Raw genomic sequence first — 23,915 nt, 5'->3', positions numbered from 1 at the left:
CTTATGCCAGGCAATAATAAAACGCACGAGGACCCCGCCCACATTATCTAAAAACGCGTCATAAATCTTACTGCTTGTTATCGATAGTCCAGAAAGATACCGGTAGACTACTGGTGTTGATAGATTAATTAACCACCACATATCCATCTATTCAAATAACTACATTCACCTAACTAACACTTTTATACAGTTTACGGTACTTTTACTTGAGTTATTCAGAGGCAAATACTTGTTTTCTTAAAACGTACCCAAACTAATTTACTTTGTAGTTATTTAGTACATTTGGATTAACAGGGGTGGATCTAGAGATATATATTCATAGGGTGGCATGGAGATGTTAGAAATGGCAGAAATATAGAAATCTATATAATATATCAATATTTGTAATATTAGTCATGGGTCTTTGGAATCGCCAAGTACTCAAATGTAAAGACTTGTACTTGGTCTGAAAAAAGAGGTATTGGTTCATCCTTACCACCATAGAATCAGATATTTCTCAAATGAGAAGCCAGCAGCCCACATAAAGCCTACTTTATCTTCTCTCTGTGTTAGTTCAGACAAGATGTTGTAACAATGGGAGGAGGGAGTGATGACACATTCAGGCACCACATTGGCAGACAACAGAGCATACTTAAGGGTTGCCCCCCTTAATTCAGAGATCACTGCGGAACTAAAAACCACTAAGAAGTTCTTGGAATACCTCATTTATTATGCATTTATTTCCTCTTCATTTGATCTGATTCTGAAAGTTTTGACAGCATCTGCTGCCAAGATCTGTAACCTGCCTGGCTGACCTGAGACATAAGGTCCATCATTTTTTAGGTTAAAGGTTGACTATTTAACTTTGTAATAGACTCTAATAGCTCCAACAAATCCCAAACAGAGCTGGTCTGTGCTTACTTACAGTAACTTAAAGCCACAGCTGTTTAGTTTATAGCAAACCACAATGTACAGTATGCTTTAAAAATAATTTATCAGTATTTGTCAGTAATGCAAAATATAAAACCTGCTAAACCACCGATATGGGCCTTTAAAGATAATCTTAAGCATTTTTAGAAGTATGTCTTGTTGCGACCCGTATTCTCAGGTAACTCGTCTTCTTGTTTGACCGTTTTATTTTACTAAAATGTGTTTTGAATAGTTTTTGTTACTGAGTATCTGTAGCAATGGTACTTCACTAAAATAGAGAATTAAAACCCATTTCCCTCAACAGCGCACAATAAAAGTTTTTTTTGTCATTCAGTGGATTGACATTTGCACTGTATAGTCGCCACCTTTTAAGGGGTTTCATTTCCCCAAGTACACTTAGTGTTAGTGTGACGTATTCATTTATTCATTCCACATCTGTACTGTACTTCTTCGGTGTATATGCAAGCACATGACAAAGACACCAGATGTTATGATAGAAACAGACACATCTCAAAACAGTAGTTAAAATATTTTATTCTTTGCACTACTGGTGTTTGGTACCTGATGGCAGTCAGCCTAAAACATACAACTCAATCTTGTGATTTGGTGATTATGGCTAAAGTTCCCTGAACTTGGCTTTGTGTGCTGTATATGGTCATGCATAAAAGACAAAAGTTGCATTGTTCTCAAATTGCATTGCAGCAATGTTGTACAATTTTGTAGTGTAGAAACCCCCATCCTCCCCAAAAAAAGGGCCTTCTGTATATGGCCGATTCACTGTGCAGGTCTTTTTTCCTCATTCATTTTTGTGTTCTCTGTGGTGTGGACAGTCTGTGGTGTAAACGTAGTCACTCTCGTTGTAACTGGCCTCTGTGGGCCTCTCAAAGAGGGTTAATAACTTAGATCCTATACACATGGCTCGATGGCCCACTGGCTTTTCAAGCACCAGGTCACCTGGCAAAAAAATTGTCACAGGACGATAAAGACAATCCCCATACTATTCTGGAGAAACTTGTATTCAGGTTCATTAGATATGTAACATGTCGCCAAAAACTTCTGAAATGCCTGCAAAAGAAGGTAGGCTGAATAAAATACTTTATTCTCGTGGTTAATACGACTGACAGTGTTTAGCCATGCTAGAGGCCCCATGAGGCCAGAAAAACTGGTGGATGTATTAAAAATGGAGTGAAAAGACTAGATGCTTACATTTAATGGGGTATAAAATGTTAACTTTGTCCTGGGCCTTTTTGTCACATAAATCAAATGGGCTGTCCTCTGAACAGAGGCCATTCAGAACATCTCAAACTTGACTGGCTTTTATCAACCTCAGCTGTACTGTGCTCATCTCATCTGTCTTGAGCTCAATCCTGATATTCTTAACGTGCAAATGATTGGCAATGTTTTTGTGTCGTGTTACTTGTTGATAAGTTTTGCATATATGTTAATTGTCAAGCTAACATTAGCAAGTTACTGTGGAAACATCTTTGCATTCTAAGCTGCTGCAGGGATGACAAATCTTTTTTAGGTTTACCCAGAAGTTAGAATCGTTGTGGTTCCCTCAACAAAAGGCTAATGGGATATTTCCATTAGATTTTGAATTAATGCAAAAACTTTGTTAGCTCTGTGGCTAACAAAGTTTTTAGTACCTACACGTTTTGTCAGCAAGGTAACAAGGTAAAATTAATATCACTTTTATGATTTTTGAAGCAAAAATGCAATCCACAGAAGTAAAAGCTAACGTCAATTAACAAGCTCCACCACGATAGCATGACTTTAACTACACCACCACTAAGATTCCAACTTGATATTTGACTTCACGTTGGCAGCCGCCGCTTTAGAGACACGTAAAAGCTTCAAAATGATGGTATGTACTTATTTATTTCAATGATCTAACCAAAAACCCATTTAAAAAAAAAAAACACCACTGCCTTTGAGAAACCGTAAGTGCAAAAATGTTAACTCATTTCCCAGTTTTAGGACTCATTCCTGCAGCACTTTGTCTCAACATTGTGGGAAATACGCTCATTCCCTTTACTTTCTTAGGACTCAGATAAAAAGATCAAGACCGCTATATTTGGATTTTTACTCCCATGCCATATGTACAATGAAAGAGTTATTGGTGGCTGTAATCATTCAGAAATACCTATCCTACTCTTTAATCTGAAAGGTCAGCTGAAGCTGAAGGAAGTCTGGGAATTAGTTCAAAATAAGATTGTGACTTGATTATGGCGCTAAATAAAAAGTCACGTGATCAACAAAATTGTTCATCTGTTGGGAAATGCAAAGGTTTGAACCAAATATCATGGCAAGGAGTGGTGAGATATTTCCCTTCAGACAAAAGTGTTGGACTAACGGAGCGATCCACATCAGCGTCCCTAGCGTGGCTAAAAACCAAGCCAGCTGTAAGTATTGCACATAACCCCAATATTTAGCACTGGCTTGCAGTCAAAAGACAGGTGATTAAAGTCCTGACCTGTGATTTCATAACATTTTTAAGTGTGCACACACAGACATGGCACATACAGAGGTAATAAAATATTATTTATAAAACACAAAAGGGTATAAAATTAAAAACAGTGTGTTCTGTGAATGTGCTGAGGGTTTTAGTGTTCAGATTTATTTTTAGGTCGGAGTGTATTTACACATTTCTGTGGCTACTGTCCGCTTTACGTTCTTTTAGCCTAAGAAATGAAGTGTTCCTAATTTGTCTTCTTTGATTTGGCGAGCATCTTCTCTATCTTGAACTGTCCACTTTTGATGCTCTTCTCCCTCGTTCGGACCTTTGTGTTTTTAAAGTACATATACCCTGTTGTGGAAGTGCGTTGGACGGGGGAGGAGAATACTCCGTGCTGTTTTTCATCCCCCTCTCCTTCCATATTTGATGTCCATCCTGCTGCCAATGATCAGCTGCAGATAATCTGCTCCCACCGTCCTCTTCTTCCCCCACGACTTGCTCTTTCTACACCTCTATAGTCTTGAAGTATATCCTGGCATATATTGTATCCAACTGGCTGTGCAGGGCATGGAAGGAGGGTCTCTTGGAGGGCTCAGCGGCCCAGCAGTCCATCATGATGCGATAAATATTCTGAGGACAGCGGGTTGGGCAGGGCAGCCGAAACCCAGATGACAGCAGATCCAACACTTCCTTGTTACTTTTTCCTAAAGGGGGAGTGACATCATAGCATTAGAGATGAAGGAGTTTACTAATTCCTTCACGTTTTATTTTGCAGGCAGGAATATTCCACTGTGCCAATATCCAGTAGCCACAGCTATGACATCAGGAATCGCTACAACACCTCATCTTTGAAAGGTAAAGTCAACATGACTCCGCATATTGAATCAAATATATAATTTAGATTTTAAAAAGGCTAAATAATTGTCACTGTAGTTTTTAATCAAACAAACATGAGGAAACAGTGCATTTGTTGGGGACTATTTTCAGCTGCGGATTAATCCACATTTGGTGCTCGAGTGAGTATTTGGGGCAGCAGGACAGTGTGTGTGGTCATTGTAATAAAGATGTCACCCAATGCAACAGTGCATCATTGATGTTTTTTGGACAATGGAGCTACTAATAATTAGTCACAAACAAATGCACTATTTCCTTCTTTTAGTGTAACGTTAGATGACCGCCCAGCAGTTTATAGAATCTTTTTTTTGCCTTTTTTTAAATCGAAATTCTTACAAATTTACAACAACGTTGTGCTGATCCTTCTTTACATACTTTCCAAATTGTTATCTTCAGTTTATCTGTTCTTACTCTGCTTTTTATGGGATTTGTTGACAATGAGTAAAATACAGAATATCGCCAGCCTGACAGCTTTTTGGATAATAACAAATATAACTGATTCAAACTGTAATTTTCAAAATACATTATTCTACTGTATTAACTAACGTCACAATACAAACATCTTCACAGTTAAATTACCTAAGAAGCTCAGAAGGGTGTAACCACACATGGGAAACACCCAGTACCTCCTAGTATTTTAGAACCGTACGTCCATTGTGTAACTGGGAGTCATGCATACATAAAACACTTTCCCAATGATTAATAAACAGGTTACAACTAGAATTAATTTGCTAAACAGCCCTGTAGTTAATATAGCTCTAATTCTCCATAACAAAGTAGAAAGCAGTCAACACTATACCATCATAAGGCATCTTGCCACGTGACATCATCTCATACAGTAGGACCCCGAATGACCAGACATCGGATTTTACGGAGAACTTCTGGTAAATTGCCGCTTCTGGCGCCGTCCATCTCACTGGGATCTTTGTGTTTCGACTGGCTGTATACACACTGTCCTGTAGAGAAAAATAGTAAAGAGTTAACAAAGTATATATACAGTATACACACGCTTTTACTGAAACAGACATTAAGCCTTTGTGTTCCTCAGATTCAGTACTACATTTCCCTTGAATCCCCAACAGTGTTATTTTAAATGATCCCTTCTAAACCAAGCCCCCAGGAAAAGCACCGGGCTTTGAAGCCAATTAGACATCTATAAATCAAGGGTATCAACTGTCGAGTAGGAACACTTAAATATCCCTAAGTTAAAGCTCTATGTCCTAAAAGTTGTAAAATATACTTATCGTCCAATCTTTTTCCCCCCCTTAATTCGTGCTGGCATTGTGTCATGTGAGCAAGCGGTTTGGAGGACGGGTTAAAGGAAACGCTTGTGCGCTTGCTCTATGAGGCCCCACAAATGCCTAAGATCCGGGTAAGTATACACCAAATCAAACTGTTTTGGCTTTATGCGCCAGGGAGTCTGAGTAAAATGTCTAATCTGAAAACGGTCTATTGCTTTAAGAAAAAAAATAAAAAAACTAAAAAAAAAACTTAAATAAACATGTTCCAAATTTGATCACTAAACTATTCATACTACAACAAAGGTGACGTTCAAAAGCACACTTTGAACTTCGTGTCACTCTATTGTTCATAAACAGCTCATTAGCTGAGTAAAAATATCTCGGTGACTGCTCTAATAGTGTCGTGTTACAGCAGTACATAGATTATGTAATGATGCAGATGAAAAACCCATCCATGGTAAATGTGTCTCTTGATGTGTAATACTTCTGCCTGCAGATGACATAAATTTACTCTATTTTAGCCACAAAAAACAAGGTAAAAGACCAGACTAGCAGAGACTTTCTTCCTGGAGAATCCATTTATTTACAGTAAATATCTTTGTCTCTCAAGTAATGATGTACTACTGTTTAAATATTACACACACAATCTTTATGCGATATCTTTCTGAGCTGATATAAAATCTTTCCATGTCTCGGAAGCTCTCTATGAATAAAACATTCTGTTATTATAACACACAAACAAAGTCAACTATGCAAATTCGAGTGCTGCTCCATTATACCGGACAGATGGTTGGAGGATGGAGGCACACATTAAGTTTACATGAGTTTACACTGGAACAACAAGGCACACGATACATATTTAAAGAGAACACGGATAAAGAATTAGTGTTATTCTAAAATAAGAAAATGGTTCTTGACTGATGCCCAACAAACATAAACCCTGTGCTTCATACTACGAGTTAATGTCGTCTCTCTTTTCAGACATGCAACCTTGCTTACCTTAATAATCCGAGCCAGTCCGAAGTCGGCCACCTTGCAGACCAGATCGTCTCCCACCAGGACGTTTCTGGCAGCTAGGTCCCTGTGGACGATGTTCCTGTCCTCCAGGTAGGCCATGCCCTCGGCGATCTGACTGCCCATGTAGATCAGATGAGCTGATGTCAGCACCTGGCCTTCAGCAGCTGAAAACACACACAAACACAAACTGTCAGCTACACTGGTGAAAAGCATGGATTTGTTTCCGATAACCCAAAACAATCAATGAGTTCTGACAGAGGCACTAAAGCAGTATTTAAAAACACTTTACTACTAAACACGTTTTACATCAAACAATGACACTAAATCCACCTTTTGGAGTTAGTAAATTGTATGTACAGTCTCTTTTTTGTATTATCTATTGATCCTGGCCCAAGTTTACAACAGTAGTTGTTATTCTGCCTCGTAAATCTATGACGTTACTACAAGGCAATGTCACCCTCGTCTCCCCAAACAAAACTCAACCAAAATTCATTTATGGTCTGTGTGGGTTTTGATTGTTTGTTTATTGGATTTAATCCAAAGTGGAAGAAACTAGTTTTCGTATTTTCGTTTTTGTTCTCCACACCTCCAGAGGACTACTTTGCCAGGAGGAGGGCGTGCGACAGCTCCGAGAAACGAACCACCTCCTCTCGGACGAAACAAAAATACGAGTTGCGTTCTCATTTCTGCCACAAATGATGACCGTAGATTTAGATTGTATTGCAGATCAAATGCAGACCCCTATTTGTTCGGAGCATGTGGCTACACATTGCACCTTTTAAAGTACGATATCCCACCCGGTGAGCAAAAATATCGAAAGAATCAAGTGCCACAGTAAAGAGGCATTTGCGTTATTTTATGGTATTACATTACATGTCTCATCACATCAAACAGTTTAGGAGCCTGATGTAAGAATCTACACTGTGAATGAGTGGTGCATGTTTTCCTCTTGTTGTGCAGCGTGAGCGACTCTAAATGACTCATAAATCTAAATGTTAATTGCTGTGCAGATCAGCAAATAGATAAAATGTAAGTACAGTCCTGACATGCTGACACACACACACGCAGCATGAAAATTTAAAAAACTACCCAAGGCAAGTTGTCCTTTTGTTCACTGTCGTTTATGCTTCTTTCGCGTCATTAATTTGGCTTTACATTCATAGTCATCTTAACAGCCACGTCTTCTCAACCTCTTCTCCACACATCTTCCCACATTGTCCCCACTGGAATGAGGCACATCAGAGTCAAATCCTTCATTCTGCTCGCTAAGACTCTCTGTGATTAAAGCGTCAGAACAATATTTCTATGCCGAGCAGAGCTGCCAGATTATAATTCCATTTGCTTTGGATTTTTAAGGGGGAGAGATTTAACCGTCACTTGGCCTAAATACTGCTTCAGAGGGCTTTCAAAAGTCTGAGTTAAGGGTTGAATTTCTTAAACCCCAAGAAAAGCTAAATTAACTCCCTGTTCTAAACCTCTTTGCATATTAAAGCAACAGTGGAGTCTCAGGAAGCCGTCGTGTGGCATTTAGAAACAGGAAATGAACCACCTTGTTGAGGAATTGATGAACTGATTCACCATCAGATTTGTGTAGAAGCGCTGACATATTTAAAATATTAGACATTTTATCAACTGTTTTTTAAATTATGTTTTTATGGAGATAGTTAAATATGCACCAAACATTTTTCATTTTATGACTCCGGCTCAGGTTATCTGTGCAACCCAAGCCTGTGTGCGTGTGTGTGTGTGTTTCAGCACTCACAGGCGAGGTAGGACTTGAGGCTTCCTTTTTTCATGAGTTCGGTCACGATGTAGACCGGCTCTCCTCTGGAGCACATGGCCAACAGCTGGATCAGCTTGGGGTGATGGAGGCTCTTCAAGGCCTGAACCTCCTTCACAAACTCGTCCTGCTTTGTGTCCTCTGGAGGAGTAGAAACATAAATGATGAGAAATTGATACTTTATTTGATGATCTTGGTTGTCCTTTTGTTCACGGTCGTTTATGCTTCTTTCACGTCATTCATTTGGCTTTACATTCATAGCCATCTTAACAACCATGTTTTCGCAATATCTTCTCCACACATCTTCCCACATTTCTCCAAATTGTCCCCATTTCCACAAATACAATTTAAGAAGCTTTTCTGCTTTTAATAACCTTCACTTCTTTCTCTATGCTTCATGTATAACTTAATCCATCCTTCATTACACTTATCATCACAGCTTTCTGTCACAATCAGCTTTTTGTAAACCCTTTAAACCTCAGAGATATTTCTAACATGAGCTTCAATCACATGCTTTATACTCTGAACAGCATCCTGCATTTGTACCTTGTTTCAGCGTCTTTATGGCCACTTTCTTGTTCTCTGTGGTCCACAGAGCCTCCCACACCTCTCCAAAGTGTCCCTCTCCCAGTTTCTTGTGGAGTCTGAACTCCTCTCGAGGTCTCTCCCATGGCTCCATGTCAAACAGCTCCCGCTGCACAGAGACAACAGGGTGAGTCCAAGCTTTAGAGTCAAAACTGTTTAAAATAAGTGTAAAGATGATGCCGCAGAAGCACAAACAATTGCAAACCAAATGTGCAACTCAATTGTTATTACAAATTTTCCAACACAGAAGGATTATGCATTTGAACTCGTTTAACCCGAGCCATCAGCCTGAGTTTAATTCCCTCCTGATGCAAAAAGGTTCTGATGTGATTCAAAATGTTCTTCTCGTATAAATATTTTCTAATTTAACAATGGAAAAAAGGAGACTGTACCATGATCCCAGATTAGTGTTCTCTTGTTTCAGTTTGGATGGTGTGGTGGAAAAAAAACGATTTAATAGTACAGAGTGAGTCCTAAATTAAGAAACATCGAGAAAAGAAGCTCGTCTTTAAAGTAGTTATTCTCTGCGCAGAGAAGGTTCAATACAGATTATACAGGATGCAATGCAGTCTGAAGGAGGAAGGAACCCAGAGTGTTGGTTGTGTATCACTTATAAAGGCCTTGAGCACATGGTGAGGTAGGAGGAGTCACCACTAGGACATCTGGACAACAGTGACCATTCAGTGATTAACCATTGAATGGTCCACTGATTGCATCCCCATTCAGTCCCTTATCTAAACTGACAATATCATGCCCCTGATTAAGACACACACGCAGTATTACTCAACCTGAGAGGATCCTCACTGACCATGTCTGACATTCACTAACCTTGTTTATAACTGGGGTTTTATCTCACAAGACAAAAAGGGCCAAAACACCGAGTGGTCTGACAATAAAAACAGAGATAAGTCACAGTGGAAATCTGCCACCACAATGGAGATGCAGATGTGTTGACATATCAGCAGCATTGTGAAAGGTAAGTGAAAAACAAATTAATGATTGAAAGAATGAAAAAATGAATGAACAATAGGCTTAATAAATGGCAAGTGAATTCAAAGATTTTATCACAAATTTATTGTAAGTAACAATCAGGTGATGAAGAACATATTGTTCAAATGATCAAGTGAACATAAAATGAAATAAAACAGATCACTGAAATGATTGGTTAAAAACACATGAATAATAAATTAAATGACAAATCGTCATCGTTAACATATAAATAAGACACTCTAATAAATCAACTTGAGTTTATATTAAAAAAATACATTCAAATGTTGATCAGGGGATACACAAAGCAACTTGTTTCTTCAGCATTGTTGCTTTAATGTGCACATGTTTACACACATTCTGTTGCCTCGTGTAATGCCTGGTCTACATAGTGCAAAACAAACGGAAATGAAGGAGGACATTTAAATTGAAATAAACAACATTCCGGTTCATTCTGCGGATACATATTTTACTTTATACAGCAAAAGAGTTTTTTAGTTGTTTTAAAGACCATGAAAATGATATCTATCATTTGTTTCCACGTCATAATAATAATATAAAAAAAGGTTAGGCAGATTGTTTTGTTAATCCGTTAAATTAAAATGTCTCCATTTATAATTAATTATGCATGACATAATCTCACTAATGGCCTCTAAAGTGACAAATGTAACCACTTGGGCTTTACAGTCAGTTGGGCAGTTTATTGGGCATTTAAACAGCAGGATGAATCTGCTGTTAGAAACGCTATCAGAGGAATCAGACATTTCCTCAATACCATGCTTAATCAGTTGTTATTGACCATGATCCCTGGCTACATAATTACAGAAAACAAGATCTTGTGTGCCGCCAAGTCAATAAAAAGTGATTGAAAGCATCGTTGGTGACTCGTTTTACTGGTAAAACATTTAACTGATGGAGCATTTAAATCCAAATGTGAGTGTTTCTTTTGTAAAAGCAGATTTATTATTGTGTTTGAAGGACTGATTGATCCACTGGACTGTGTTTAAGTCCAGTGATGCTGCCGAAGGGCGGCTGTGAAAACACTTCAAGAACGTCTTTGTATAAAAAAAAAAAGTGAGCCTATTTATAAATGCAATATTTTGGATTCAAAACTGAAAACAAAAATGTTTTGGCAGCCTGGAGGTGTACAACTCTTCATACACTTTAAGTTATGAATAGTTGTGTTTAATTGTGGTTTAGAGCTTGATGCATCTCCAGCTCACTGCTCACGGTTTGAAACCCAAATATAAATGTGTTTCATTCCAAATAACAAAAGTTAGCTGCTGGAATGATATTTGGGCGTTTCATGGTGCTACAACAAATTCATCGAGTGGACCTTTAAAATGTTAAAACATCTTTCTTGAATCACGTCGCCAGGTTCAAGAGTCAATGATGACATGCTCACCAATCAACAAAGACAAGATGATGTTTACTGTTTTTAAAATCTATAAAAAGATAATTAAATATTAAAGTAAAAAATATAATTAAAGAAAATAAAAAGTAAAGCAAAAAAATGTGAAAGTGGTGAGTACATTTTTCACTAGTTTGTGTTTGTTGTTGAAAGCATTTGTGTTGATTATGTGTGTTGTATTTGCAAGTGCTCAAGTATGCATAAGATGCGTGTGTTTCTGCCTCAGTGTGTCCGTGGCCTCAGACTCACAGCCTCTTCTGGAAGGGAAGAGAGAAGAGGAGGAGTCACTGAGTGGGCTCTGACCCAGAAGGAAAATGTATTTTATGTTCTAACACACTTTTTTGTCCATGTAGTAAAACCACACCATTGACGTCTTTAATATCTGTAAATGGTCATATTGCCTTATCCAAAATCAACATTTTGTATTTCTAATCTGATTCTCTCCAAAATGTAGCGAGTGGCTGTTTTGAATCGGTGGTTTCTCAGTCTGTAGTGAAAATGTCGTCTCCCGCCAGGCTCAAACTGATGAGCCATGAATAAAGGATACTCGCTGGGGGTTCAATGTAAGCTGCAGTGCAGAGATAGCGTGAGTAATTACAGCGATGCCGCATGATTTTATTCTCTGATTAATTACACTCCAAAATATGTTTGCCTCTTATTAATTCATGCATATAGAGCACGGGACAGCACTTGTTAAATTCCCGCTGCAGAGCAACAATAGAAAGATGAATTCAAGGTCTTTGTTATAGATTGCTACTGCAGAGACAAAAGATGCTGATTAAAAACTAGAGCATTTGCTGCCTGAAGTAGACTTTTACCTCTTGAATTATCAGCATGAGTGGGAACTGTTATTAGTCATTATTGGCTGCTGGTTGTCACTGTGAAATACTACAAAAACAGCTCTCCAGCTCTTTCTGACTTTAATTGTATCAATAAAAAAAGTTAGAGGAAAGTATCTTTCTAATAAATGAAGAAAGTTGTTTGTCGTCCTTTTGTTGTTCGGACCTACAATTAACATATATTCAAACCAGACGGTGAACCACAAAACTAATCAAGTATAACACTAGAGTTTATCTTGTGATCTGTCTTGACTCTGGGAGAATAATCAGATCAGTCCAAACAGCTGCAGCGTCCAATCAAATAACTGATAAGCAATGAGGGGGCATGTCGGCTGCTAAAACACTTCCTGGAAGGCTGCTCTCGTACATCCTCGCTCATGGCTCCTCAAAGATCCCTCCTCGCTCCTCAGAGCAGAAACAAGAGCTTTCCGACGGCCGTCAGAATGGCGGCGCAGAACAACTTCCGTTTCAAGTGAGGAAATGACTTGGGATGTCGACATACTATACAATTACTTTTTATGAATTTTCTCAACATACTATCCTATGACTTCTTTCGACAGTCTATACCAGGGGTATTCAATTAAAATTCACAGAGGTCCAGTTAGAGAGAATTTCCTCACTGCAAAGGTCCGGAACATCACAGTAATGTCTAACTTGCGCTATGATTTAGTCCCATAGATATTGAATTAGCCGAACAGTTGTATTAACGTCTGTATGTAGTCCACAACTGACTGTCATTTAAAATATAGAAAGTGCCGTTAAATAATATCTCAACAATATTTATTGTCAGTTTTTAAATTGAGCCAGATGGATTATCGCACGCACGCGCACGCACACACACACACACACACACACACACACACAGATTATCTTTTCTTCTTATGTCAAGTAAAACTAAAAAGGACTGAATTAAAAAATAAAATATGTAAAAGAAAGCTTTTGAAAAATGTACATCTTAAAATAAAGGACTTCATTTTAGAAAAATGAACTGAATTGACCTGCAACCTTAAATTTAGGTCATTCAGGTGTGACGTGATGTCACCCAAAAAAGCCACAATATTATATTCTTATCTTCTAAAAAGAGAATTTTTTTGTGCAGGGACTTAATCTGTGGTTAGTGAAACAACTTGTTTCAGCTCTAGTCCTCTCTGTTAACATCATGGTTGGGCAGTGACTTCATGTGTTTTAGGATTCTGATCATTTTGAGTGGTTACATTTGCTCAAAAGAGTTGTTCTTTGTGACGTAGCGGCGCTTCACATTGCTGCTTGTATTAATCGCCACGGCCTCTGACCATATGAGACACACTGGTTTTGAACTGGGAAGAATGAACCTTTCTGGTCTCGCGGTCTACATTCCTGTTTTTGGAGAACACCATGTGAAATAACTTCTCTGACTCACGTAACACTATTTCTCTGACTACTCAGTCTCTCCTCCAGTTGTAAGCCATAAAACCAAAACAACAAGACGCTAAGAGACTGTTGAGTGTTGTGATAATGGTCTATATAGGTTCATCACTACGAGCCACCCCGAGCGCATTCCATATTACACAGTCATCCCTTTAAGGTTAAGGGCAATTGATATAACAGTTTGTTTCTGTGAGCATCTCTTTGTGTCCTACCTGCTGGGCGCAGGGCTCCTCCAGCAGCACTCCCAGACTGCGAGGGTTCTTCTGGTAGTAGGAGATCAGCTCTCCCAGTGTAGCAAAGGAGATCTTATCCGAGACAAAGTACGCCCCGATGGTTGAGCGCTGAATCCTGAAGTGGTACACTTTTCCCTCACTTCGGGCTGTAAGAGGGACAAATCTGATTATTTCACTATCAAACTCAGAATGTATCATTTCAGTCTTTGTCACAACCAGAAAACGAGTTGTGTTTGCTTGGAAGATAAGAAGACTTGTGTAAGAGTATGAACAAGTAGATGGTCGTGTTTATAGGGTCTAAGGAAAGACAGTAAATCTGACATGAATGTGTGTAATTGTGCCATAAAACCGAGTAATTGAATGTGTGGTCTGTTCTGCCTTCACTCTCAGCCACGTATGCACACACAGAGTACTGATGATGCATATTTCAAAAGGACCAGCACAGTGAAAATTGAACATCCAACGGCAGCATTTTCCCCTGGGACCTAAAGGACATTGAAGAGGGGCAGGAGAGGGAGAGAGGGAGGACTGTATAGAGGGAGGAAGTGGACGAAGGGGTGAAGAGGAAAAAATGCAGACGCAGAAGATGGTGAAGCCAGAGGGCGAAAAAGAAAAGAATGGAGCAGAGAGAGAATGAGCTGGAGGTGATGCAGAGGAGAGGGAGAAATAACAGAGGCTTTAAAGTCACAGATCTCAGGAGGTCCATTAGACAATTGACTGTGGGCTCATTCATAAAAGGGTAGTTTGATGACGACAACTGGCTTCCATAAGTAGGTTACTGCGCCTAAAGACAAGACATTAAACTCTCTCGTCTACAAAACACTCCAGTTAACACTTTGTTGTCGGGTTTATGGAGTCCTCCTTTTTTCAAGCTCTATTTTAATTTCAGAAAAAAAAAAAAAAAAAATGTTTGGACATCATTAGTTGCTACAAACGTTAGCTGACGGTTCAACATTTTGGTAATTTAGTTATTTTTTCTTTCTGAGAGTAAGCTAAGAATCTCAATGTCAATCTCATGTCTGTGTATCAAGTACTTAGCAGGAGGTGATTAGCTTAGCTTTGCATGAAGACTCATTCGGTGGGGGGGGGGGGACAGCTAGCCTGGCTCCCTCCAGAGTTACAAAAAACAGAACAATCGGTTCTCGTGACATCCCTTCTACAAACGCCTCAAAAGCTCACTTATTAACACAGTTAAATAAGTGAGAGTTAAATACTGCTTCTACATCTTAACAAACAACCAAAACAAAACCACAACATCACGTGTCAATGATATTTGTTGAATCAAGGATCTAGATGAAGGAATAAACTACAATGCCAAACTGCCATTTCTTTATCTTTTCCAATTTCTCTCTTGTTAACGTACACAGAAGCATCCACGGACACATCCTTAACCATATCTACATAGTGTCACATCATCCAAACACAAAACTGGTCAGTCTGTCGCAAACAAAAACCTCCAAATCCGAAAATCAAAAGACAAATTATTCCTATTTAACATCAATTGAAGTCGTAGCAGTTTAAAAAACTGCAATCAGTCGTTTTTGCCACCGTCGACCTCCAACATGGCTGCCTGAGGGCATGTTGTGTCACCTCCTGCCCTCTATAGTGGGAGCAGAGAGAGAAAATCGAAGGCAGGGAGATTAAGGTTGACAGTGGCTGGAGGGGGTGATGGATGGAGGACAGGATGGATGAAGAGAAACGGAGAGGAGGGGAAGAAGAAATGCAGCAAGTGACATCAGGATTCCCACCGAAACAAAAGCACTGCAATTTCAGAAAATACATGCAAATACATACACTTTGATGCATTTAGAAAGAAACCCTATAACTAATAAATCACAATTAAATTCAAGAAGAAGCATGCTGCGAATACGGAAAAAAATAAAGAATATCTGTTGCTGATCGCTCATCAAAGCTGTTCAAAAATGAGTTTGAATTGAATTTCTGATTGGGTTTCTATTATTAGAGAAAATAGCTACAGTGTGCTGCAGGAATGAGTCCTAAAACCTGGAAATGAGTCAGCACGTTTGCCTTTCTGTTGTCATCATCTCGAAGTAAACTGTTTATTTAATGGGTTTTTGGTTAGATGCCTGAAATAAGGTCTGTGGTTAACACAAACTTAAGTTATTGTAATGTTTTTTTTCTACGACATAAAATAAGTCAGTTTATATGAATCCATCAATTCTGAAGCTTTTATGCGTCTTAAAAATGCGGCTGCTAGCAAGTGGCTAGATGATACTACAAAATGTCATAAGTACTTCTACCACCGCTGTAAATGAAAAGTTGAATTCATCAGAAATAAATATGCACCCTCACTCACATCTACACTCACAGGTTTTGCTGCTGCAGACTTACTTGGTAACTCAGGATTTGTATGGCTCTTGTATACATGTGCTACTCTTTACCATTACCCAGCTCTCCCGGCCACTGTAACATGGAGTTTCTAGAATATCTTGAATTTCCATATCGTGAAAGTCAGAGGGGCGAACTCACAAAGAAGAGATTGCGGCCACTGATAGCACCATAAATTGTGCACCACTTGCAACCGCTATCTTCCACGTCTCAAGGTCCCATTCACAGATGATATTACTGCTTAGTGCAAATTTCACCTTTTTTTGCAGAGGGAGAAGGATAATAACTTTAACTTTCATTCATTTTGTTCTCATGTGTTTCAGAAATGACATGTAGGGAAGCTTTATTCATCCTGTCACTGGATCCCACAATAAATGAGTTTGAGCGGACGCCCTTTTTAAATCCGCTTCAGTGAGCCACCAATTCTCTAAAGACGCCAATAGTTTCACTGTGAGCTGATTTTGAGAATTGGACTCCAATAAGGCTCATCTGCATAGAAAGGGTCAGCTTTTCAGCCAAACATTTGCATATTAATTTATTTAAATATGTGCAGACAGCACAGGAGCACTGAGACACAGCTCGGGGTGCTTTTCACTCTTTCACGGGTGCTTTGAGGGAAACACGATTTATTTTTGTCTCATTTTTGCAGGTGTAGTGGCCGCAAAAGCCGTGCAATCCTTTTGTGAATTCGCTCCTTAAAGATTAATATTACCTTAATCACAGACTTTTTTTTTGTAAATTATCAGAATGTATTTTTACAACTGGTTTAATTCACTGCATTAGGTTCACAGCAAGATTCAGCTACAAGTTATAACAACAAACAAAACAAGAAGGAATTAAAGTCGGAGCGTGAAGAATAGTTTGAAGAAGGACGTGTGATAAATATAAAGACAGGATGAGAAACGGAGAAAGATGAAAGATAAAGAAAATAAGAGAGGAACGAGGTCACTGCTGTGAATGGATGGGCGGTGCCACTTACCAGAGATTGTGTACTCATCACTGTGACTCTCACTGATGCGAACCAAGAAGGAGCCATCTTTGTTTTGGGAAGCCAGCAGCAGCTTCTCAGCCTTCACACGGTTTATATTCCCATAGTACCACCTGCAAAGCGGACAGATAACATAGGTTGTGGGATAAATGGATGATCAGACATTTAACACAAAGAAAAACCACAATCATGAGTAATGAAAACAGAGAAAGATGGCAGTAAATGGACGAATGAATAAAAAGAGTGAACAAAGACAAGAAGAATGTGGTACATGTGAAAGCAGACATGCAGAAGCCCACACACACTAAAGCAGAACATGTATGTAGGTAAATACACACACACACACACACACATATCAGTTATAACAGCAGCAGCATGTTCAGCCACAATCTGAAGCCCCATTGTGTGCATGATGTCAGCCATTAATAGAATACACAAAGGTACACATTTGAGGTATCTGTATTTTACAATTCATGCTACAGTGAGAAGATTGGCTTTTTCTATATTATTAATCTCAATGATTGCCATCGGGTCCGATTCCCCGTACCGTAGTATTTTCACAGTGTGGTATTAGTACCTTTACTAGAGTAAAGTATCGGAATACTTCCTCCACCACTGATATGTAACATTGAATACTTTGGAGGGATTTGTTATTCACAAGCTTTAAGAGCTAAAGTGTCATTGAGTCATGCCTGCTTGTTCAGAAACGGACCTTTATTTACTTTAAGTTATCCGGGAGGGCGTGTCGGCTCTGCCTGACATTCAGGTTTCACAGTAACAACATCCTGCTACTAAAGAAACAGCAGAGATCGCTGAATAACAGAACCTAGAAATATTGTACTGTAGTGATACATTTAAAATTAAATTAAATTTTTTTTCAAATGTACCAGCACTAGAAGTTTCTATGGGAATATTGCAGGGATGCAGAGTTACAACAGAAGTATAAATACAGGAGCTGAAACAGTTGTTTCTGCTATTATTCAAGATTTTATTTTATTGCTGTTCTATATCACTTCTAATTTGATATTTTGTTATTTTTAAACTCTTGATCTGACAAAAAATAGCTCTTTCATTATCTTGGAGCTTTTCACCGTTATCATATTCAGGCAAAATGATTGATAAATCAACTAATCAGCAAATTGATCGATAATGAAAATAATTGTTATGCGCAGCCCTAAAAACTCTATTAAGTTACTATAAATTAATTTAAGTAGGCCCTAAATTACTGTGCATCACAGTAATATTATAGGAATATCATCTTCATCACATCCAGACTTTAAAATGACTAATTAAAACAGTTCTTAAACTGTTACCTGTCTACACACACACACACACACACACACACACACACACACACACACACACACACACACACACACACACACACACACACACACACACACACACACACACACACACACACACACACACACACACACACACACACACACACAGTGTGTAAGCCTCTGAAAGCATGAAACTCATACGGTAAGGCGCAACTTGACGCATATTCTCCACTACACAGTACAAATTATAACATTGTTCTTGTTTTTTGGGGTGTGACTCATCTCCTTATACTTATAGGAATGTCACAGTGATGCTGCAGGAGATAACATGAACTCATAACACTGGTGCTTTGATCTTTTTGGTTGGTCATTCTTAGGCTAAAAATAGTTTCTGTCATGGGTTGACATTCATCATTGGAACAAAGAATAAAGCTTCAACATTATCAAAAGGGAATCAGTGATGCTATTATTGTTTTGAGGCCTATATCCTCAGTTTCAGTGTTGTGTTTGAGGACAGTGGGACATGTGGGATCAGTGTTCAATCGGCAGCATGAACGCAGACAGAAGTCAACCGAAAGAGGCAGCGCTCTGTGCTGAAACATGAGGACTCCCTGCAGGCTGAATGAATAATGGAGGACCTGCATCTGCAGCTTCTGGGCTACTTTTAGCTCCAGTCTGGTTCAACAGCAGCAGAGGTTGTTGTTTCATCTCCAAACATTTGTGTTCAACTTTGCTTTGGACGACAGGGCGATGCCAGTAGGCTTCAAGTTCAGTTTTTAAACTTATTAGGCAACAGACGAATACTATGCAACTATCTTATATCCAAAATGGCAAATATTTCCCTGGTTCCACCTTCTCCAATGTGAATGTTTGGTTCATAGTCTTCTTTGACAGTAAATTAAAAAAATCTTTGGGTTTCGGACTCTCGGTCCGACAAGAAAAGAAAAATGTATTATGTCAATTTGGGTTTTTCGGAAATTGTGATTGATATTGTTTTCTTCTTATTTAAAAAAATAAATGTCAGACTTAATCATTAATCAAGAAAATAATCCATAGTGAAAATACTAGCAGCACGATACTAACTCAAATAGCTGGATCGGGTATCGGTGACAATGAGGCCAATCCCTTCAAATTAATTCTATGTTTATATATTATATATACATACATACTGTAGTTTCCTGTTTGAGTTTTGACAAATTTGATGCTGCATTTAAAAGAGCCAACATCAGGCTTGATTTAAACATCACTTTCCTAATTTTGTCAAATAAAATGTTACAAATAAATACATAGATATAACTGTAATTGTTATTATAAACATAAATCGTACACCAGCAACTTTGTAAAACATCTTAAAATGTGTGTACAAAAGACAATCCCAGTCTCCTCCACACAGGGAGGCATACAGCTGATTGATCAAACAATGGTATTGGATCGACTTGGTATCAGCCGATACCTGAAGCCAAGGTATCGGACTGAAAAAGTTGGATCTGTGCATCACAATACTTTTTTTGTCCAACCAACCAACAGATCAAAACTTAAAGATATTTAACTTAATATCACGAAAGACTAACAAATACCCCCAAAAGATCCACATTTGAGAAGGTGGAACCAGTGGATTTTTTAATTTATTTTTTTAACCATTTTTGCTTTAAGAAACTACTTAAATTAACTATCAAAAATAGTTGCATAAAATATTTCTATGGATCATTTACTCATCTAACTCAATAACTATTACATTTCAAATGACATAGAAACAGTAAATCAATTAAAAACAAATGAAGACTTCAAAACAGCTGCCAAAAATGAACTATTGTTTCAGCGCTATATATATATATATATATATATATATATATATATATATTCATATAATTTAAACTGTATAAATCTATCAGGAAGCCACAAGTCACATCAGATCAAATTACATCATTTCAGACTGAGGTTGCATTCACCCTTTTAGTGGTTTTCATTGGTGACTGAACCCGTTTGATATTGTTGTATCAACACAAGAAAGTCTTTAACAGCAGAGAAGTCAAACACCGGGCAGCTTCTATATCCAGGATGTCACAGTCATCAGAATGGAAACACGTTTCATGCTGACGTTATTATACTCTGTCAAACATAGGCAAACCTTCTGTCCCTTTAAACGCCCCCCTGTGTTTTCAAATGTGTCCTGTGAATATATTCTGGCAACATTTGGGGGATTACGGGATGTTCTGACACATCCTCACTGACTCACAGCATGTGCAACAACAGACTGCACACCGTATAATCAGTAGTCGTTTGGGGAATGAAGGAACAGAGAAGAGGTGTGGAGACAAAACAAGAAGAGCAGAGGTTGCATTTTCAGCACTGACTTGTGTTTGGCGAACTCGTCCTGCAGCAGAGCCACGTAGTTCGCCGGGATCAGTCCGGACTCCAGGGACCCGGTCAGCTTCTTGGCCAGCACATACTCCCCCCGCTTCTCGATCACCGACAGCTTGTCCCCCTCCTTCACCGTCAGCTCGTCGTCGCTGCGGGCCTCAAAGTCGAAGAGCGCCGCGTAGAGCTGCACCTGCCGCTTCTTGGGAGACGGGACGCGGATGTCGCCGGACACGGTGCGGATCTCCGCCGTGTGCGCGGCCGGATTGGCTATGACATGGGTGTTGTTGGGGACGTTTGGGTAGCGGACGTCCGGCCATATGTATCCCCAGAGCCGGTTGAAACACGGCATACAGGAGCGACAGCAACTCTCCATCCCGGGACATGAAGGAGCGCGGTGGCGGGGTTATTCCAGGTTTTACCGTGACACCGATCAATACGACGCGGTTTAGACTTCCTCAGTCCGCTGAAAACGGCCTTTTACAACCCGCAGTGATCAGCCGTACAGTCCTTCGGGTTCCCTCTATTCCCGTGGCTGGAAGCATACTGCACCGACAGCAGTGCTTGGGTAGATTAGCCGGAGGAACCGGTTTTTTCTGTTGTGATCATAGATCTGAGCTCCGCGTCTGCGGTGTTCACGGCGGCTGCGGGAATGCGGAAACGGCAATGGAGGGCATCCAAGACGGATCGGTTCCCTGCGAGGACTCGGCGGTGTGACCCAATGCGAACCGGGAACGTGAGCATGGAACCCGAGGATATTTTAATCCATTGTAATCTGGTATGAATGGGAAAATCGTTGATGCAGGTGGGAAAGAGGAAGGTGAAGGTGAAGCGGCGGCACGGTGCGTAAAATGTTTGGGTTTGGCGCTCTGCACAGCTCCTGCTGCTGACACACCTGCGTATTGACAGGGGGGAGGGCACTAATGTGTGCGTGTGTGTGGGTGTGTCTGTTTGACTCGTAGACAGTTTTCCCTGAAGGTCATTTTGGTTGAGTCAACGATGGAGTCTGTGTTTGCTAAACAGGAGTTTCCACCATCATAGTATGCCAAGTTCCACTCTGTTGTATTATTTATCTTTGTTACATCGTGAACGCAACTCATCTTTTATTTAAATCTTCGTATTGGCCTATATTCACTGTATGTAATAAAAAGTTGATTAAACTTAAAAAGTGTTTATCTTGAACTTGATCTCATCACGGGGGAGAAAATAATTCTGGCTTCCTAAACATCAGGACGTAAACATTCTAAACTAAGCTCAAACCCAAGAGGATCCGGATTCATCCGTTTTCCCATTTACGGCAGCTACACGACTATTTTCAAGACATTTGATAATTGAATGCCTAAAAATCTGTACGTCATTTGGGAACAACATGATAGTCCCCAAGGACAACATCATCCTGTAGAGCCTACATCCAATTTGGTATCTAAATATTCTCCAACTGTCTTCATCATTTTGAAACCATCAAACAACAAATGTTGATTTACATGATTGTAAACTAAACATATTTTGGTTTGACTGTTGGTCAGACAGCGCGGACATTTGGGGCTTGTTGTTGGCATTTTCTACTGTTTGACATTTTATAGCCTAAATTATGAATTGATATCACCTGCAGATTATTCAGTAGTGAAAATAATCATTAGTAGCAATCCAAGCCTGTGTGATCAGGATCATTAAAACTAAATGACTGTAGAGTCTTAAAGTTATGCAATATTGTAATCTCATCTTCCTCTAGTTTTTCATCATGCCTCTGTGTCGGCGACAGCTGTGGGAATTATGCTTTCAGGTTTTCCACTGTACGTCAATCCCATTCTCGCCTTAAGCTAATTTCTTCAAATTTGGCACAAACGTCCACCTGCACTCAGGGAGGAGAACCAGAACTGAGGAGAATTTCGTGGTCAAAGGTCACTGAGACCTCACCAAACACCTTTTTTTTTATTGATGAAACACAAACCTAAGAGGAGTGCAATTAAATGATGACCTGTACTTAAGGAAGGGACCATTTAACATGAGCTACACTAGTCAATTTAGTCAATCACAGACGTAATGTGGGGTACTTTTTGGAGCAGGTTAATTTTGGGGACACATGCTGTCAGCAGGTTTTCAGTCCAACTGATGACCTCAGGTGATTTTGCATTATGAGTTTTCCCCTTCTTCAAAAGGGCACCAAGGCTTTCCATGATGCTCGGTTGGACACCCCTGCTGTAAATGATGTTACTGACTCTTGGAAGAGAGGTTTAGTTGTGTTGCTCTGAATTGAGCGCAGCATTAAAATGTGAGGGCCATCAGAGAAAAACAGTAAAAGAGGAGCTATTTTATTTTGACTCAATCCTACAGTCACCTTCCTGCTGCCACAAATACTCACTGTAGCACCAAATGTGAATTAATCCGCCCAACAAAACACTATTTCCTACTGTTTTAGTAACATTTGATACAAAAAATTAAATAAATAAACTACAGTGACCAGCTGTTTTAAGGGAAGTCATGAAGTAAAAGTACTTCCTTAATCAGGCAGTTAGCTTTTACCATCTTGAGGGAGCAGAAAAGTTTGAGCACTAAAACTGGTTCTAATCCAACATGAAAGCTTTTCAGTTTGAGCTCTAATCCTAATCTTTCAGTTGGAACGGCTGCTTTAAATTTGTGAAAGGCTCAGTTTCTCAGCGTACACGTTGATTCTGTAAGTTACATCAGAGGAGTCTAATAAAGTCTCCATATCACAGGCTGCTGTTCAGTTTCCGTTCTCAAAGTTAGAAGCTCAAAGAATCAGGATTTTCTGGATAAATCAGTGATACTGTAGTAAAAAAATGAAAAAGGGCAGAAGGAATGAGAACGAGTAAGATTTGAACTCTTGTGTGAGCCTCCTGATGTAATAAGATTGTTTACCGAGGTAAAAGTACTAGTACAACAATGTACAAATACTCCATTACAAGTCCTGCATTCCAAATCCGTAAAAGTACAAAAGTACTACCACCAAAATGCACTAGTAGTAGAGTAAAGAGTGCAATGTTTCCCTCTTAAATACACCGGAGTAAAGTAGAAAGTAACAGTAAATAAAAGTACTCAAGTACCTTTGTACTTGTACTTGTGTGAATGTACTGAGTTACTTTCCATTCATCAAGGACCAACGTGATCAGTGCACCTTCAGTCTGGAATATAAAAGAAAAAGCGTTGCTCTGTCA

The 23,915-nt window shown here is 39.2% G+C and overlaps 1 protein-coding gene across 1 annotated transcript; it reads right to left on the bottom strand.

The window, feature by feature from the left end:
- Nucleotides 1-2,768: 2,768 nt before the first annotated feature.
- On the bottom strand, nucleotides 2,769-23,779 carry srms (src-related kinase lacking C-terminal regulatory tyrosine and N-terminal myristylation sites). Its single transcript, XM_076097042.1, has 8 exons — nucleotides 20,736-23,779; nucleotides 17,087-17,208; nucleotides 13,738-13,904; nucleotides 8,843-8,990; nucleotides 8,279-8,437; nucleotides 6,499-6,680; nucleotides 5,058-5,214; nucleotides 2,769-4,068 (listed from the first exon to the last, which is right to left on the bottom strand). The coding sequence occupies exons 1-8, from the start codon at nucleotides 21,113-21,115 to the stop codon at nucleotides 3,869-3,871; spliced, it is 1,515 nt and encodes a 504-aa protein (XP_075953157.1). The 5' UTR covers nucleotides 21,116-23,779; the 3' UTR covers nucleotides 2,769-3,868.
- Nucleotides 23,780-23,915: the final 136 nt, after the last annotated feature.

This window comes from Anarhichas minor, unplaced genomic scaffold, assembly GCF_050575085.1.
Source record: "Anarhichas minor isolate MPS153535 unplaced genomic scaffold, ASM5057508v1 ptg000003l, whole genome shotgun sequence".
NCBI classification, from domain to species: Eukaryota; Metazoa; Chordata; class Actinopteri; order Perciformes; family Anarhichadidae; genus Anarhichas; species Anarhichas minor.
This window is presented reverse-complemented; position numbering and strand designations above follow the sequence as displayed.